Below are 20,039 nucleotides of genomic sequence, written 5' to 3'. Positions count from 1 at the left end.
AAATAATAAGGAAATACCCCCACCGCAGCAAACCTGCAGATTAAGCGAATTTCCATTTGCCTGGTTGGATTTACACTAAAATGTTACCTTAAAAATATCAAATTTGTCCCTATTTAAATAGAATTAGTTTAACAAGTACTTAGGTTTGCTGCAACAGGGAGGGTAAAAGTTTTTTTTGCTTAATAGTAAACAAGAAATAAAAACATTTTCCAAATTTGATCAAAATATGTTCATAAACAAGCAAACTACAACAGTGTACTTATTCTCCATAAGAATATCATGGGAATTTTTAACTTACAATTTTCTGGAATTTTCTCCGTAACCATTAGGCACATAGTATAACTTCAATATACTAAATTATTTGTTTTTTAAGCTCTACAAAATGGTTTGGAAATAAATAGCTATATTTTATGTTTTTTGGTTCAAAAATGGGAAAAACGAATTTTTACCCTATAAAATCCCCCATAAGCCCCCGTTTCCATAGTCTGATCATGCTGGTTCACGAACTCGTTCGAATAAATGTAGGTTTACACGTTTATACCAAATTTCATCAAAATCGGATCATTTTTGTTCAAGTTATTGTGCATATACAGGGTGACACAAAGGAACCGGACGTTTTTTAAACAGCTGTTCCATTGTTGTCGCACTTGGTAGGAAAATTGAAGTTATGTCATTACCTTCAGTGAGGCTTGCCATTTTTGTTGAAATGGCTCAGTGGACCCTAGACCATCGCGTTTTCGCATACGATACTTTGGTCCGAAATGGTGAATCCGTCATAAAATCCAGCGGGAATTTAGTCGACATTTTAATATTGAACGCCATGGAACGGTTCCAAGCCATGAACGGTTCCCAGCTTAATAGCGGAACACGCTATTAAGATGGGTTTCAGGGTTCTGAACAACTGGGAATATAACAAGAAAGAAACCACCAGGCCTTGTTAGAACTTCAAGAACACCCGAAAACATTGCCAGAGTGAGAGCAGCATTGAATGAATGTTTCCTAACAAGGTGATCACGCTTTGGTGACATACCGTAGCCGCTAAGATCACCTGGATTGTACACTCGTGGTTATATCCTTTGGAGAGCTAAACCTCGTAGCTATTCTAGAAGTAGGCAAACATTTGTATACCGTACCTGATCAGTGAGTGAGTATATAGATAATAATTAGAGAAAAATGTAAAAACCTTAACTATCACATTTTTTTATTTATTGCCTCAGGACTAGAATTGACATTAGTCATATTTGACACATTTTTCACTTCCAATTGAACAAGCGGCTGTGAAGCATCTCTGTCTGCCACAAAGAACGCCAGAACTCCAAACACAGCGACTGTAGCAGTCACCGCGACTTGAGTGTGTAGACCAACATGACTGCACCAGTAGAAACTTGCTGCTACCAATACACTCTGTAAGCAATAACAGATTTGATGGAATATAACCTGCAACATACCATTAACTTGGAGCCAGTCACAGATTGCGCTAGTGTCTAAAACTCTATTTTGTACCTTATTTTTCGTTACTGACATAGTTGCTGGGTCACAACAGTTGCTATAGCTCATAATAAGTCATTCCATCAGTTTGACCTGGTAAAAACCATCATGTAATCAGCAGAAATCAGTAATTTAGATCAGCGCAATCTGTAGGTGGTTCACATCAACTAAGACAAATTTTATTAAAAACCTGGCTACAACCATGGATAAAACATACTCCCTTAGTAGATTTCTCATCCTTATGGAACAGCTGAAGACAATTTTATTGTTAGTTCATGTACGGTTTATGTAGAGGTCGTGTTTTGTTTACAATTTGTTTCCCGTTATTACAGCCATTTAAAACCTCGTTTAACCAAATAATACGATCTAATCATAAACAATAACTTGTCCCCTAGTTATATAACCAAACAGTAAAGCACAAATCAAGAAATTAACCCTAAAATAATGGAAACAAAGTTTCATCGACACTAGCGCCTTTGTGTCACGTACATGAACTAGACACGAAAAACGTGCTTCAAAATTTACAATGGGATGAGAAGTCTACTTGTGTTGGTTAGTCTATGCTACAACTTTAACATGGGGATGGAATGTCTAGGTATCGAGTAATCTTTCTTTAGTTTAATCTTTGCTCAATAGTAACAACTGATGTTTTTCCTTTTGTACTGTATTTTGTAATTTTCTATTATACTGTGGGTAGATGGCTTATTAATTATGAACACATGTTACAACTTATTACAAGTCTTTTGTTTGATTACTTTTTTCTTGTTATTTAATTCAACCAACACGGTTACTTAGCAACCCATAAGACTAATTTTAAAAAAATGTGATTTTTAGTTTATTTTTCTACATAAATAGATTTTTGTTGGCAGTTCTAACTACAGTAAACTCGTTTTTAGGCCAGAAATAAACTATTTACAACATTTGAAGAAAATCGTCGAAGCCGTTTTCGAGATCTTTCTGCAAGCAAGCAAGCATACATACATACATGCATACATACAAGCAAACAATGCTCATATTAGAGTATAGGATAGAAGTAATTTGTTTTTACTTATATTGAGGATTAAAGGCGGTGCCACACCACCTTGTGCACTGTAACGTTACATGTTTTGTAACGTTGCGCTGCTGATGCCCAAACCACACTGTGACAGACATCTGCAAACATCGCATCACATGGCCCAATTTTGACTCAGCTTCAGCCCTTAATTTATCACAAATTGTCCCTAGAAATTTTCCCAGGATTTTTTATGAAGGTTTCGACTTTTGATAAAATAAAATTAATATATCTATTCCTATTGTATATAGTTTCTATTTTGAAAAGACTAAATCAATCTTTTACACCATCATCAAGTTTTGATTATGGTCTCGGTAAACCTATTCTTTCAATATGAGAATGAACAGGTGATGCAGGTTAGCTCAGTGCACATGCGCAAGGCTACAGAAGCAACGTTACATCTACTCCCGATCGCTCAGCGAGTGATCCAGCAGACATGTCTGCTGAGTAGTCAGCAGTCTGTCTGCGGCGGTTTGACTTGCTCCATTTGAAACAACGTTAAGCGATTGGCTAAAAAATCTGAAACGTGACATAACGTTGCGGACGGCGGTGTGGCAAGGCCTTTAGCCTGCTGGATGCTTTCCCTGTTCAATTCTACTACGAACCTTGACAAACTTATACAGAGCTACGGACTCAGCTATGTTGTCTCTGTAATGGTCTCCGATAAAAGTGTAAATCTGGGTGGATATACAAGCATCTCCGAAGTTGATCAGGAAACTGCCCAGTAAGGCAAGAGCAGCACTGAAACAATATGTTAAGTGATTATGTTTCAACACTTGTCCACAAGAAATACAGCAAATAACCAGTTTTGTCCAATACTTAGGAGTGTGTAGCATATAAACTAGAGTTTACGTGAACGTCTTCAATTATGATGTGAACTGATGAACTGATGTGTTTTCAACGCAAAAAAATCTTTTTTACGTTTTGAAAAGGAATCCCCCTTCAAATTGGGTCTGGAAACAATCTCCGTTAAGATTTATTGTAAACATTGAAAAACTGATCAAAACATTAAATAAAACTTTTCTTTGCACTGTTATTAACTTTTGATTAAACACTTGAATACTGCGTTATAAACACGGCTTAAGAATTAAATTAAAATTTGACAACAGCCAGGTTGTTCAAAATTAATAGTTAAATTTTATAGATAATAAAATAACTCATATTCTTCAGTGAACCTAAACAAAACTTCTATTTTATTTAACCATATGACATTTTCAATTATTAATCATTAACATGTTCGTTACCGCATTAATACAAAATTTTTCATTCATATAGACCAGCGAAGCGACACACATATGCAACATATGTGTGTCGCTTCGCTGGTCTATATGAATGAACAATTTTTTAATAATGCGGTAGCGAACCAGTTTTAATGTGACGGCTAGTCACATTAAAATTGACTGACAACGCATATTTGTGTCGGTGTTCCATTGTTATCAAAATGAGTATATCTCTGTAACAGTCTATTTGAAGGCACTGAATTCTCTGCAGTGGTCTACAGGGGATGTCTGACGCACAATTGTGTCCCTGTGGCTGTGTGGATATGATGATTGGTGACGTCATATGATAGTTGGAAAAACTGTTCTTTACTTTGCTGCATCAAAGTATGTATGAATGCTGCATTATCCTATGTAGATTTTATATTTGTTCAATTATAATAATCTGTTCTTGAATAATCTGTTTTTTTTATTACTTTCACCTCAACACATAAACCAAAATAAACTGTTGCATACATGCAAAGTTTGGGCTATTTCAAGAAAAATGTAATAATTTTCACTATTGTCTTTGCTATAGACCGGTTATCGCAAATATGCGACATGACAAAAGGTTTTCAAAAGTATTAAAAAAAACAAGAAAATATTATTTCAAACATGATTGCAGTGTATTAACAAGTAAATGATCACTGTTTAACAGGTTTTCGCCCGTAGTCTGCGTGTACTGTTAACAAAGTGACAGCCGGTCTAAGTGTAAGATTAAATTGTATACCTCGGTCCGTGGCATTGATCGCGTCGTCGCATATATGCAACTCTCGGTAGCGAACGTGTTAATAAGCAAGTATTAGTCAAAATACATGTGGCTAAAAACAGTAGAAAATAAATATACCCCCGCCGCAGCAAACCTGCAGACTAAGCAAATTTCCATTTGCCTGATTGGATTTACACTAAAATCTCTCCTTAAAAATATGACATTTTCCCCATTTAAATATAATTAGTTTAACGAGCACTTAGGTTTGTTGCAGCAGGGAGGGTAAAAAAGTTTTTTTTGTTAAATTTTAAAAGTTTAGTAAGAAATAAATGCAATATTCGAGGAGCTCGAATTCGTTGATGCAGAACTGATGTTATAGAGCAGTCACCTGTTTTGCAGTCCGCCGCGAGATACAGTGTTGAATTTGGCAGCTAGGAAAATATCTGCTTGACCCTTGTGTGTTGAATTGGTGATGAAAAACACATCTGAATCCAGTAACTAGGAAAACTGGCCTTAGTTATCAAGCTATCTAGAAGTGTCCCAGGTAGGTCTAACTGTATCCATTCACCTCGGAGGTTTAATGATGCTGACGTCCTCCGTGTCACCAAACACAGCTGTGTCTGGGAGGTTGAGGAAGGTTATGAGATATGTCACTCCTTGAGCCAAAGCTCCAAACAACACAACCATCCTCCGAGCCCAAGAATACTTAGCCAATCTATCCGACAGCAGAATCTGACACAGTCCACCTGATGGGAGCAAACAGTCAAGAATTAACTATATTTTATCAATGAAAAACTTATTTTATCAATTTTAAAACACTGCAAAAAATCTTGTACGGAAATAATGTATGACTCTTTGTTGAGCAAAATTTATGTAAATTTTTTAGGTAAATTCAAGATTTGTCAGGCTTACAAAATGATGTATTTGTCAGATATTATTAAGTCTAAAAATTCGTATGAATCTAAACATGGAATTAAGTTTTTGTCAAGCTCTGTTGGGGCCAAGCAAGCTGGTTCAAATCCAAGGCCAACACTTAATACTGCTCTTTACTTCATCAATATTATTCTAACTGGTTCCCTCATGTGAAAATCATCTTCAACACTGTACCCGTACCTAAAAAAACAACATCAAGAAATAAATGAAATTATAATATGAAATAAATGCAAGAACAGAGTAGCCTATACCATAGATAAATCATACCATAGACAAAAAGAATTAAATATAGACCGTCAGCTGTGCTGCGGTTACCATAGGTTCTGGCGCACACCGCTGGGATCGCCACGGTAGTTACAGCGTACGCGCTACGTAAACTACAGCAGTGTGCGCCGGAACCTATGGTAACCATGGTAACCGCAGCACGGCTGACAGTCTATATTTCATTCTTTTTGTCTATGATCATACTCCCTTAGTAGATTTGTCATCCTTATGGAACAGCTGAAGCCAATTTTATTGTTTGTTATGTACGTCCAACTGTAGAGGTTATGTTTTGTTTACAATTTGTTTCTTGTTATTTCAGTCATTTAAAACCTCATTTAATCATATAAAACGATTTAATCATAAAGAATAACTGGTCCCCTAGTTATATAACCAAATAGTAAAGCACAAATCATTAAAATAACCCTAAAATAATATAAGCAAAATGTTGTCTACCCCAGCGATCAGTGTGGACGTACATGAACTGGACATGAAAAACAAGCTTCAAAATTTACAATGGGATGAGGAGTCTACTTGTGTTGCTTAGTCTATGCCTATACCAATTTAGACAGTTAATTTCTACTGTTGCAAGAACCAAACTGATAATTTCTTTTTTTGTTTGTTTTGTCGGTGAGAAAGGATATATATGGTCCAGTGTGTGAAGATGGAGTATGGAGAATCCGCCACAACCAAGAGTTAAGAGAATCATTCCGAGACCCCGATATTGTTGTAGAGGTCAAAAACAGAAGGCTAAGGTGGGTTGGCCATATCTTGAGGAGAAATGAGGAAAGCTTGTTGAAGAACGCTAAAGGGGATATCCGAGGGGAAAGAAACCAGTAGGAAGGCCAGGTGGTGGAATCAAGTCCAGAAAGATATGGAAAAAATGGGACAAGTAGAGGAAGATTCGGAGGACCAAGAGAACTAGGTGACAAGGTGTTGGCGAGGCCACGTACCAGCTTGATGGGTACAAGAGGCCATGGAGGTAAGCAGTAGTAAGTTTAGCTCTTTGTGGCCTTTCAGTATGATACTACAGTGATGGTGAGGGAGGACAAAATTAGTCAAATCAATGTGGTTTACCCTTCAAATTGTAATGTCTACTCACCCAATACAGCACCAATGCTCATAAAGATTCCACTAAGCGCAACCAATTCTTTGGATGAATTTCCAAAGGCCAAAGTAAAGCCAATACTTGGACTGTAGATTCCATTCCAGAAAGACTGTTGTAAACCTATTGAAAAAGGTAACTTTTATAATTTGACATGGTTTAACAAGATTTTTACAAAGATCTTTAATGTGTGAGTTTTATGAATTCAGGCTTTTCTAACCAATTTTCTGTAAATAATTTTGATTCATGATTTTTAACTTTTTTGTGTGTTTGAAAAATGTTAATAACTTTATTTTAATAGTAGTTGCTCTGTCCGTGCTTCGCTACGGGTGAGAATGCAGAAAAGAATAATTCGGTTTTACTTTAAGATAATATAATATACTATGAGAAACAGTTACAACACACTTACCAGGAAACATATAGGCAAAAGCTCAATCCTGCTTATTGATTAATTAAATTAAGATCTCTTAATGTATTACAGTACTATCATCCAACTAATATTATAAATGAGAAAGTTTGGATTTATGGATGTATGGATGTATGTTTGTGACAAGTAAACGCATTAACCACTGGACGGATTTTGCTGAAATTTGGCATGATGATAGCTCACATTCCCGATTAACATATAGGCATATTCTTATCTCAAAAATCCTTTCGGGCTCCGCCCCAGTGGCTCTATAGTTCCCCAACCTTATGAGTATTCATATTAAAAGGGAATTAAATAATTTAGTCAGCTGTTTCAACTAAAAAGTTGGTTCTATGCAAAAGCATTAAAAACGTACAAGGATTACCAACAGGGTGCAGCACTATTATTTTTTTTTAATTTATGACAACAGCTAATTTGCAACCAAAAGGTGAGTGAGCGTAGCGAACGAACTTCAACCAGGACGTGATTTAGCCATGCGAACGAGCTCACTTATGAAGTAAAACGGGGCAAAGCCCGCGGGTACAGCTGAGTGAGCGTAGCGAACGAACTTCAACCTGGAGGCGAGTTAGCGTAGCGAACGAGCTAACCTGAAGGCAAGTGAGCGCAGCGAACGAGCTCCAGGTGAGCGTAGCGAACGAACTTCAACCAGGACGTGATTGAGCCATGCGAACGAGCTCACTTATGAAGTAAAACGGGGCAAAGCCCGCGGGTACAGCTAGTTTTATATAAATGTAAGCCACTACAATGTAAACATTTCAAGTTAATTTGTCCGAGATTGGATGTATCACAACAGTGGTACTACCACTATGTACCCGTCAAATGTTTAATTGAGAGGTTGATGCAAGCGGTCATGTCTACGTTCCCTTATGACTGTGAAAAGAAACCTGCTTGCGTATTAATATATAGATAAAACATTCTTCCATAAGATTAACATGTAAACTGCAAAGGGCCATAGGACGCTTCCCTTAAGGGTTTTTGAAACGGAAACAGGCTATTATGTTATTCTAGTACCTAAGGAATATCCCTGTAAATTTTCATGCTAATTGGTTCAGTAGTTTTCTAGTTATAAACGCTGTAACTAACACAACTTTCTTTTATACAGGGTGTCCCGGAACTCTCTACCAATATTTTAGGGCATTGAAACTGGGTAAGAAACGTACCTAAATATCATATTTAAATTGACCGGAAGTCCTTAGTTACTCACACAGCCGCCATTTTGTTTTTTTCAGTTATTAATTTTTTTCTAAAGAATGGTTAAACATACGAAATGGAAACTTTGCACAAACAATTATGACAACTAGACAAAGCTACCAAAAAATTATCACGATTTTTCAAATTCAGAAAACAAAATGACGACCATTTAAATTTTTTGTAAAATCAATGGTTTTTGAGTTATTTAAGAAAGAAAATTTAAAATTGTCGCCATTTTGTTTTATGCATTTTTAAAATCTTCATAATTTTTTTGTAGCTTTGTCTAGTTGTCATAAATGTTTGTGCAAAGTTTCCATTTCGTATGTTTAACCATTCTTTAGAAAAAAATTAATAAATAATAAAAAAAAATGGCGGCTGTGTGAGTAACTCAGGACTTCCAGACAATTTAAATATGATATTTAGGTACGTTTCTTACCCAGGATCAATGCCCTAAAATATTGGTAGAGAGTTCCGGGACACCCTGTATATTAAGATTAATATTATGTTTAAAAAAATGTTAATAAAAAAAAATGTTAAAAACCTCAAATTATATTTGACAAATGCAATATAAAACCAAACTAAGATAATGCTCATTATCAAGATATCATGTTTTCTGCATGTTTTTGTCAGTGTGGTCATCTTGAAATGAAAAATAAAAACTCAATCATAAAGCTCCATACGAGGGCGGATTTTAGAAGAAAGGGCCGGTTTCACACACTAATTTCTAACTTGGCTTGTACGCTGCAACAAGGCTCATCGCCATTTACTGGTATCATTTGTGAATAGAATGACACGAATTTCAGCTCTATAGCTGTCGTGCAGGCTTTGCTGTCTGTTTTAAAAATATTTTTAACAATCAAATCTCCCACTCCACCACGTCCAAGGTAAGGTCAGGGATACGTATTTGATTACAAGAAACATATCCGCTGCCGAAAATTGCCAGGTGACTGGAGATTATGACCCTGATGTAAAGATAGCGTGGAGAGTGAAGAAATAAATTAGGTAGCTTAAAAATGGCCGTGAAAAACGCTCATTTCGGAAGGAATTGTGTTTTTTGTGGGTACCCAGACTTCTCAAAGAAAACCGCCATGAAAAAAGGATTTCACGGCCATTTTTACACTTCATAACCCATTTATGTACTTTAGTCTTACTCATTGCATTAGGGACATCACCTTCAGCATTACGTATGTTCCTTGAAATCAAAAAACGTATCACTGACCTTACCTCGGATGCGGCAGAATGGCAATTTAAACCAGCAATTTTAAAAGTAATAATAATCTTTAGTTTCACTTCTAAATTCACAACTTGAGCTGAAACTCTGATATGAATCAAGTCAAAATTGTTTAAAACTTTCTCACCTGTGTAACAGAAAGTAATTACAAGCCATATCATTCTGGAGGACGTCAATATTTTCCAACTCTGCTTCATTGTCTTGAAAGGACCGTAGTCATTCGATTTGAGTTCATACAACGGCTTTGGCAACAGGCAGAATGCAACAATAGCTATGATATTGATAACTGTTAAAATAGAAATGGCAGTTCTTCTTGTCACTTGATCAATGTGCTTTTTATCATGGAAGGTAAAATAAACAAATGTGTTCCCCATCATGCTCCTGTTGAAAAATAGTTTGGTAAACTTTATTTTTGTTGGTATTCAAGAGTCTGATTTGAGAAATTTCTTGATTCAATCGTTTTGTCTACTATTGCGATTGTGTTAGTGTATTATACTATCGAATTGTCACACTATTTACAATAAGGCAATAATAAACTTCAACCGATTACAAGATTGAATCATACTTTTGATTCATGCGATTGTTTACAGTTGAAATTTACAACTGAGTTGACAACAGCTGATTTTTACTCCCAGGAGCTAAAAATGATTTTTACTCCCTAGAGAGTAAAAATGCCACTTAAGGCTTTTTTTGCTTCAAAATTAAAAAAAATTATTTAAAAAAATCAACCATAATCCAAAATGTGCTGGAATTATTGTACTAGAAAAATGATTCAAAATAATTTCTTCAGAAATAGTTTGGTACTACATTGTAGTTTGTTTGTAATGGACTTTGCGTACTTACATGTACTATTAAGTCACAACTTCTTCGTCTAATGTTGCTCAGTGAGTACAGATAAGTAACATCTGTTTTCTCAGTTGTTCAGTATAGTTAGCATTAGATTGTTGTACTCATATTATGGTTTTGGAACATACTAATTCAACAAAGGTAAATCTAGTACTAATTCATATTCTATTAACTTCTGATATCTCCAAAATTTGTTTTGACAATATACAACTATTCAATACTCCTGAAAATGATTCATCGTTTAACATGAGAAATGGTTGAAACTCACGAACTGCTGTAGATAAGCCAGAAAATGCCAACGTTTCTTGCCGTGTTTTTGCTGGAAGAGTTTCCAATCATATATTGTCCCTCTGCAGGCCAGAGTATTCCAGCGCCTAAACCCACTGACACAGAGGCTATGTAGATAACCCATGAGCATTCAGAAAGGTAAGAGGCGATGTAAATACTGAAACAGTTTCAGAACAAGAAAGTGTATAAATAACTGCCCAAGTACAGAACCGTAAATATTTAGTGTGAAGTTTCAACAAAAATAGTCAAGCACATTTTGATTCTTAAAGTTTGGCTTTCCCATTTTGAATCCTTATTTCCTATTAGACTAACAAGATACTAAAGTGCCCCTCAACATGTATACCCTACCTAGCTGTATCTCATAAAAGCTTAATACTAAAACTTTAATTTACATCTTTGTAAGAGGTATCTTAACCTCTTGAACTTTTGAACGGAGCTCTCTCTTTGCTCATAAAAGCTTCTCAAAGTATTGATGCCACAATAAGGCCTTTATAACTCAGACCGACAAAAATTAGTTGACAGCATAATGTAATAGACATATAATGTTGTTTTCAAATATAATTTAAGTGCATTCCAATTTAATTATGACGGTGGTTTCCATTGCGGCATTAATGATTGTTTCTTTCTATTGATTCTAATTTTTCTTAACAGAATACATTCATTTATAAAAGAAAGTCTTAAAAATTTTATATTGTTAACAAACTAGTTTTCTTTAATTCTAACTACTAAGGTTAAAAATAAACTTACAGGTACAATACAGCAGCAATTGCCATTGTGATTTTTGGACCAAGGGCATGAGTTACATATGAGCCAAACCAGAGTGTTGCAGCAAACACGGTGTAAGTGATTCCTATCATCACGTACCCATCTATTCTGAAGTCCGCTTTTTCACTGGCTATGCTTGATGTAACTGTTTTCTGCAAAAGAAACGCACACATTCGTTAACAGAAAAATATATTGAAATATTTGGTTTCAATTTATTGTACCCATGACGGGAAGAGAGACCATCCACCACATCTGAAGACAGTTTGACTTACGATCAATCACTATGCTTCAAACCCAAACTAAAATGGACAACCTAGTCAAAAATGGTAGCCGTTGAAAGATTTCTTGAATTTCTTGAATTCCTTAGGGCACCTCCTAGAAGTCGGGAGGAAATCATAAATATATGCATAGGTTGATATGCACATCAAACTAAAGGTCTTTATTATTGTAGAATACAACACCACAATCCTCAATTCAAACGCACAACTGAGTCAAAAATGGTCTTCCATTTTTGATTCATTTGTTCTTTTGAGCTCAAATTTGCAGCATTAGATTTTACTAACAAACCCCCTAAGAGTGAGGTGCATAATTGCATATGCTTACACGATTGTTTTCTGACTCCTAGCGGGTCAACCCCTTGTAGAGAGGTAGCGTATCACTCACTAAATAATGTGTTGAAATGATCTTTATGTCCAGTCTTTGTGCCTAGAGTTGTAGCACTATCTTTATTATTTTTATAAATATTAAATCGTCCCAGGAGATTTTTGTCTCCCTGCATGTATTCATTTTCATGCCACTCAAAATATGGTATTTTTCAAATATTTGTGTCAAACAGATGTTATGTTTTGATTGAACGATTAAACACAAATATTTTACTTTGATAAACAAAATATTTATGCTTTTTACCTGCATGTTGACCATTGTGAAGTCGGCAGCAAACAAGAAGAAGAAACTTAAACTCAGCCCAAGAATACAAACAAGCTCTTTGTCCATCTTTAGCCACATGTTGTCAGGTTAATCTTATTATTGCGGCTGTCGGAAAATCTATATGTCTTGTCAAAGCATCCTAAAATGATCAAAGCATAACTGTATATATTAATAAATGTTCAACTTCAAACACAGGTCCTAATATAGGTTAATTGCACTTCCATAATTCTAAACAAATTTTAAATACCGAAAATTATTAAAATCTAAGGCTGATTTTAGCAAATGTTTCCTGCCATAAGCCAATATTCTTGTTCCCAACATTTTCTCATTACAACTCATTAGCCTATTTGCTATTTTGTGTTTCTCATATATGGAACCTAATTCAAGTTTAACCCTTTGAGTGTCACGCAACAATATATCATTTGGCACGGTTTACCGAAAAATACTTCACAACAATATATTGTCGTTGGTAGTCTTACCCTAAAATTCATTGCAAAGATATATCGGGCTGGCACGACTTTCAACTATGTGAGTTTTATTGGGCATAAATTGGTTGTCTCTGTTATTATTTTAAAAGAACGAATATTTTATTCGAGTCCTCTCATACGATCGAGGCACAATATAATGTTCATTGGCACTTTTGGGATTGAAATTTATACTTGTACCAATTTTTATTCTTGCGCACTACGCCTTGCCCCCGCAGCAAGCCTGGCACTTTTCGGATATACCTAGTAAAAAACGTTGGCACTTTTTGGAAAGTACCAAAATAAATTTCTGGTACCCAAAGGGTTAAGTAAGTATTAAGTATTAAATAATGCACCATTTTAAATAATCAAAATGTACCTATACTTAAAAAATAAAGTTGTTGTAGAACTTTCACTTACCTCATACAGTTATGGTATATTATATTTTACTTTTATTTAAGAATAAATAGTGAAAAAAACTACTAAAATTATATTAAACTCAGACTGTAAACATTGCCTTTTGAGATACAGCTTAGAGTTAACTATGGAAGTTTTAACTACTCTGACACTGAGAAAAGCTGGGATTATCATTTGAAGATAAAACGTCCATGAGACCACTTTTATTCCTTCACGGTTTTAACAAATATGATCCAATACACTCACTTAAATATGCATTAAAGTGATTTTTTCAAATTTTATCTATTCTGAATAACAAATCCTCTAAAATTTACAACTGAACCCTACTGATGGAAAAGTAGGCTACCTATTTAATCTAATGATATATACTAATAATGATCTGTAAAAATAACAAGGTCAAGTGATTTTTTTAGATTTTAAGTTTATTTGTAGTACCAGTATATTATTATTTAAGTCATGGTTGTGTAAATTTAATATATAAGTTTTGTTTGCATGTTTTGGTAAGAAAATTTGTTAGTACCTATCCATTAATTTTATTACAATACAATGTCATTAAATCATAAAATTAAGGCATTTGTATCCATTTTATTAAAATGAATTAAATGCTACATTTTAAAACCAAACAAAAATAATCCATATATAAATCCCAAAGTACCCACGAACTTTTGAGAAAACTAAAAGTCACACACCCATAAACCATATACCGCACTTAATGTTCGTCATGACGAGAAACCTTGTGCAAAACTATCCATTACTTTATAAATTTCCCTTTAAGGTCGTAATTCCTTTCTAAAGGGAACTTTCCCTATACCTAATATTAAAAATACCTCAGCTATACTTATTTGTTTGTTATTCTTTTAATTTATTACCTTACTAGCTGTACCCGCGGGCTTTGCCCCGCTTAACTTCATAAGTATTCGCATGGCTCAATCACGTCCTGGTTGAAGTTCGTTCGCTACGCTCACTCACCTTCAGGTTGGAAATCGTTCGCTGCGCTCACTTGTTTTCAGGTTAGCTCGTTCGCTACGCTTACTCGCCTCCAGGTTGATGTTCGTTCGCTACGCTCACTCACCTTTTGATTGCAAATTAGCTGTTGTCATAAATTTTAAAAAATCATCCCTTTTATTGTTTATAATACAGTACTTTTATAAAGGTTTTTATGTTTTAATATTTAACATTGGAGAATTTAAACGTTGTTAAGTGCACAGGTGTGCTGCGATTGGGGTTTAATACATTTGGACTTATTCAAAAGTAAAATAGTTTTCTGTGCTGCACTCTGTAGAAACACTGTGGCACTATTTCAAATCATGGCTAATGCTAATACAGAATGTTGTAATTATTCAAACCTACAAAACAGTTGGTAAAAGTAAACATCTGCTTTTAAATTATATTTATTTGTAAACATTGTAGATCAAAAAGTCTGACATTGGCCCACTTAAAACCCTCTGGGGCAGAGCCCTTTTGATAGATCTGCACCAAACTTCACTCGAACCATTCTTGAAAGATGCTTAATAATGCCTGAAAGTTTCATTACAATCTGTCGAGCGGTTTCGGAGTCCATAACGTATATACATACACACACACACACATACATAGTTCCTCTTTTATAGATATAGATTAAAATCAGGTGTGATTATTTGTTTGAATTACTGTACAGTATTCTGTTTTGTTTATTTCCGCTTAACCAATCAATATTTTTATTAATAGTTATGAAGTCAAATCATGGTGGAAGGTCCACCATGAAATCAAACGGGGTGAAGCCCGTGGGTAACAGCTAGTTGTACATAATTTCCACATAGCATTCGTCCAAATAATAAAAAAATCAACAAAAAGTCTTTTGTTTATTTTAAATTGCTAAAACTGTTCAAACTTAAAAATAACAGTCCTGTATTTGAAAAAGAAATTACCAAATTTAATGATTTCAGGGTGTGAATTTATAGAGTGTTTTGCTGGTGAACAAATTACTGTGTGTTCCTAATCAGCCTGCTCTCTGCTTGGACTTTTAAATAATGAGTGTATCAAAATGTATGATGTAATACTTTGAAATATTAAGAGAGGGACTGAGCTTTTACTTTTAACTATCGAAAGTTTTAATTTATCGAGTGTGTAAATTACCAAGAGTAGACTGTTAGCTCATTCCTCATATGGGAAATTCACTAAAATGTACATACTGTGAGGAAAATATGACTGAATATAATGAGTGTAGAATCGTTGATTATGTATATCCAACAATGAAGGTAGAATGGAGTATGCTAAACGTACCTTGTAGAGTCAGCTGTTTTGCTCCAAATGATCACCCCATATTGTGTTTTATAATGGAAGACTTGATGAAAAAGTTAATAATTCACTTGGAACAATCTTCATGAGTTATAAGAATTGATAAAAAAGCAGACTCACACATCACTATCAAACTGACTCTCCTTTAGAGGTGAAAGTTCATATAGGAGGAAAGGTTTAGTGAATTTCCATAACAGTTTATAACCTCTAGGAATTTGGAGTAGTTATGGGATAGCATAATTAAGGAAAAACAACAAACTGGTCAATAGTTTTAAGAACTGATCCACCTATTAGATTTTATTTAGACTTGTTTCACAAAAAATTATTACTACTGTACTTATTTTACATGCTTTTTCATTAACAAAAATAAACATTCTTTTACTGTTACCAACTTTTTAGAATTGTTAAAAAAGTGTTTCAGTAGTTTTTGCTTGTCATTCTGTCCAAAGGACACTAATGATTTGCCATAAAGTAAAAATAACAGTTTTTAATTTATAAATTAAAATGCAAAATTGTTTGTAATAATACGGTACTTGATGCTATATAAATCTTTGTAATATTAGCATGACCACAATTTATTTACTCTATAATACTCCACTCAGTATGACAGTGTGTTTGTTTTATCAATAGAAAAATATTAACTGACCATTAAAAATAATGATTATTAATGAGAAAACCAGAATATAGTGTCAGCCGGTACCTACAAGTTTGCCATTCATGTGCCACATGACTTCATACTGATAACAGAAGTAATAACTTTACACCAGTGGAGGAAGCAGGTTTGAACTGGGACAAGGAAACCCAGTTTAAAAAGAGAAACTCGTTGATAAAGTGTATCCAGTTTTAAAATCTTTAAAAAGTAGCCTACATAAAAGTATTAAGTTTAATTTATACTTTTACTTAGCTTCAAAACACATACATAATTGTGTATGTATGTCTTAAGTGGATTTTTTACCTTTATACTATTTCTGAAAATCTATTATATTATTAAAGTAAAGTGATACAATCAAATTTTATGTAAGGTCATTTACCAAATAAAAATATAGGCATATGGCATATCAAAATGAAACTTATAGTGTGTAGATTTGCCGAAAAGTATTGATTTAGATGAACTCCCTAAGGGCTCTGCCCCACAGGCTGATTTCCAAGGGGCTATACGCCTTCTATAATGTTTTGGAAGTTAACGTTTTTCGATTAATTTGGTGAACAAAACAGCTGGCCAATGCATTTGACAATATAGTTTGTTTGTTTACATTTTTGTTTACTTGGTACTTTTATGTTCTTTGAGAGGTGTGGTGAATTGACAGTGAAGCTATTTCTAGCTGTTTGTTACAAGTGAGTGATTAAAGGTGTTCAAAACACAATGAATATGTGATTAACAAACCATGTATGTTGTTTGTTCCAAGAGGTTGTCACCGATCTTAAACAGGTCGCCATTTCATTGAAAAGTATTAAAATATTAAAGACGTTGTGAAAGAGAGCGGCGAGTTCAGGTACCAAACCGACCTCGGACACTTTAGGACATAAGGTATGAAGGTTCCACTGCTTTTACCATCCTTTCAGATGACAATTTCTCGAACTTGGGACCTTTAAATGAAATATTAAGTCAAAGTTGATTAAATTAATTTAATGGTGTCTTCTGTACACCCGTGAATTCGCGGGTTAGAACCTCTTGAAATAGGTTAAAATTTGTTCAACATTACACATTATTACATATTTTTATTGGTAGGTATGCATGTACTTTACTTATTTTTTCTGCATTTTTTATTTAAATTTTTTTAGTTAGGTATAATTTTTTGTAGTTAGGTACTGTATACATTTTTTTGTAATTTTTTCCTGTATTTCTGTATTTGAAATATTTAATTTTCTTGATAATTAGTGGTACTTTTAAATACTTTGCAGTATTTTTATTAAAATATATCAAATTATATCTACCTATGGAGCAGTTTGGAGTAGTTTACCATAGCAAGAATAATCAGAAATGTAGCGAATGGGGTTGTCTTTTTGTACCTGCTACGGTACCCCACATCCCACACATATTTTTACGTTATTTCACAGGAACAGTATTCAATCGTCCGCAGGATAACCAAAGATCGGATTATCAAGACTCCACTGTATTAAAACAAGTTAGGGCCACTGGTAGATATACTCTTCCCTTTTATTTATTTATTTACAAACCCCTGAACAATTCAAATATTAAATTTACAATACTCTGTAGGGTTTCAAACACGCAACATTTGTAGCTATAAACATATATGTTTTAAACTGTATTTAATGATAATTCTTGCTTTTATACAGCCAACATTTTATTTTTAAGCAATTTGTGTAAACTTTTTTATAGGTGGTAATTTCCTCTGACCCCTGGAACAAGATAATTACCGCACCCCTAAAAAAAAAGTTAATTCCTATGCCCATACTAGAAGTTTACTTTACGTATGAAAAGACAGTGGTTTCAATAAGTTTTAAGTTTTTATATCATAGTTCGTTCCCGTGTTTTATAGTATGTTACAAAGGGGCAGTCAAAACCCAACAATATCTACGCCTTAATTGTAGTGCCAATATGATAGGCTTAATAATGTTTATTTCTTCATTGAAATCCTCGCTAATTGGGATGGCAACAATCCATTTACAAAACAATCGTATGCTTTTGTGATAATGGATGGTGTGAATGTGAATGTATATGGCAGCGCTTTAGACTTCCCACTAACTTTTTAAATTTATATCTCTTACATCTTATCTCTATAGTTTTGCATAGGTAATTTTATCCTTGATGTAAACTGAAAGGCTGATCTTGCTTGAGCTGCTTCTAACTTCGTAGTATGAATAGCCTGGGGATTGCAAGGATAACTAATAAAATTGTGGTAATACCTGATTCTGGCAATTCAATTGTTGTATTCCACAACTAGTTTCGACCTGGTAAGAGGTCATCATCAGGTGTGTACAAGGATGGTTACTTCACATGAAGGTCGTCAGGATTAACAGTTTTATACACATACACGTACACAAACACATAGTGCACACACAAATACGGACGATAAAATAAAATTGTAAACATGACAAGTAGACCGGTGTATTGGTAATGCGGAAGTTGAGTCCACAATGTAGGATACACAGCTGTTCTGGTATCACACGCATTCCCTTATCACTCCCTCGTTCCATTGTCTCTGCCCTCCCTTCCCCTCCTTCAGTAATTTTACTGCGGTGTTGTAGATGATATTTAAATTAAATAATTAAAATAAAGTTGACCATTTAAAACACTATCCTTGTCTGATTTTACGGCTCTATATAATATATATTATATCGAATTCTTCCAGGGTGTTAATTAATATTTCAAACTTATCTTGTGACGTATGTAAAATTTCCATGTTTTCATCAATGCTGCTGTTATTATGCTGATATGAAACTAGAGATGTTCAGCAAAGGTTAAGTTTTGAGGTGGTCTTCTTTTATACTGTATGTGCTCTTTATAGCGTTTCGAGAAAGAGAACCAAATCTGGGGTACGGGTACACCATCGATGTATTATACATCGATGGGGTACACTTCCATAATATCTGTTGGCACAAACAACCGAATGAAAATATCAATCGATATATCGTTTAATTAAATATGTAAGGTTTTTTTATTCGACACAACGACCGATATTTGCATTCGGTTGTTTGTGCCAACAGGAACAGATATGGAAGTGTACCCCAAATCTGTTAAATACCATGGTTAAATACTGTACATAAGAAAGTATGTTTTATCTATGACATACCTATACGATCACGTTTCCAAATTGCTAGTTAAATGTAAGACTTTCTCTGTATCATTTGATTAGTTGTCATAATCCAGATTTTTCCTTTGTACTGTGTTTAGGCCGTGGCTTGATTTTTTTACATAATGCTATGATTCTTTGTTTTGTTTACATTTATTTACGTCACGTCGTTATTTTGTAACCATCAAAACTTTGAGTTACTTTAAAATACAGGCATTATCAAAAATTTAAATTGGTTATAACATTATAAAACAACCTTGGTAAGTTTGGCTAAAATATGTTCAGCCGTTATTGAGATTATAAAGAAGTGTTATTTATAAAGAAAGATTGCATTGGCATTGAAGTTTATCCCAAACTAACTCAACAATACTCACCAAAAACAAGTTTGAGTGGAGATTCCTATGCTTAATCGTCAGAGTTCTGTACATTTATCTTAAATTGTTTTAGTTTCTACCATAGTGTCCTTTTATTACCTCAGTGCCTACTTCAAAAGTTTTTCTCGCGAGTTTTAGGTTATGCAAGCCCAAAAAGCTTTTCTTTTACTAAAGCCTAAGTTACTGTTTTACAATTAATTATCTCAACCACTTCATATTATTATCTATATGATATGTCCTTTAACTTACTTTGATGAAATTTAACTTCAGAATT

The 20,039-nt window shown here is 34.2% G+C and overlaps 2 protein-coding genes across 3 annotated transcripts in view; one reads left to right on the top strand and one right to left on the bottom strand.

The window, feature by feature from the left end:
- Positions 1-1,191: 1,191 nt before the first annotated feature.
- LOC129004642 (UNC93-like protein MFSD11) lies at positions 1,192-18,724 on the bottom strand. Its single transcript, XM_054433194.1, has 9 exons — positions 18,505-18,724; positions 12,458-12,617; positions 11,534-11,703; positions 10,767-10,943; positions 9,780-10,033; positions 6,801-6,926; positions 5,073-5,250; positions 3,145-3,280; positions 1,192-1,404 (listed from the first exon to the last, which is right to left on the bottom strand). Exons 2-9 carry the CDS (start codon positions 12,554-12,556, stop codon positions 1,192-1,194), a joined length of 1,353 nt encoding a protein of 450 aa, XP_054289169.1. The 5' UTR covers positions 12,557-12,617; positions 18,505-18,724.
- A 741-nt stretch (positions 18,725-19,465) lies between these two features.
- The window catches only part of LOC129004641 (interleukin-1 receptor-associated kinase 4-like), a 33,443-nt gene continuing 32,869 nt past the window's right edge, over positions 19,466-20,039 (top strand). Inside the window, exon 1 of one of the 2 annotated variants that reach the window (XM_054433191.1) lies at positions 19,466-19,479. The gene's annotated coding sequence lies outside the window, so the exon portion shown is untranslated. Of the gene's footprint in view, positions 19,480-19,542; positions 19,652-20,039 lie in introns of those variants that run through there. The other variant, XM_054433190.1, reaches the window with a different exon arrangement.

Source organism: Macrosteles quadrilineatus, unplaced genomic scaffold (genome assembly GCF_028750875.1).
Source record: "Macrosteles quadrilineatus isolate MER2022 unplaced genomic scaffold, UCM_ALF_1.0 Scaffold_10__1_contigs__length_6754688, whole genome shotgun sequence".
Taxonomy (NCBI): Eukaryota; Metazoa; Arthropoda; class Insecta; order Hemiptera; family Cicadellidae; genus Macrosteles; species Macrosteles quadrilineatus.
Note: the sequence above shows the minus strand (reverse complement) of the source record. Positions and strands in the feature narration are given on the sequence as shown.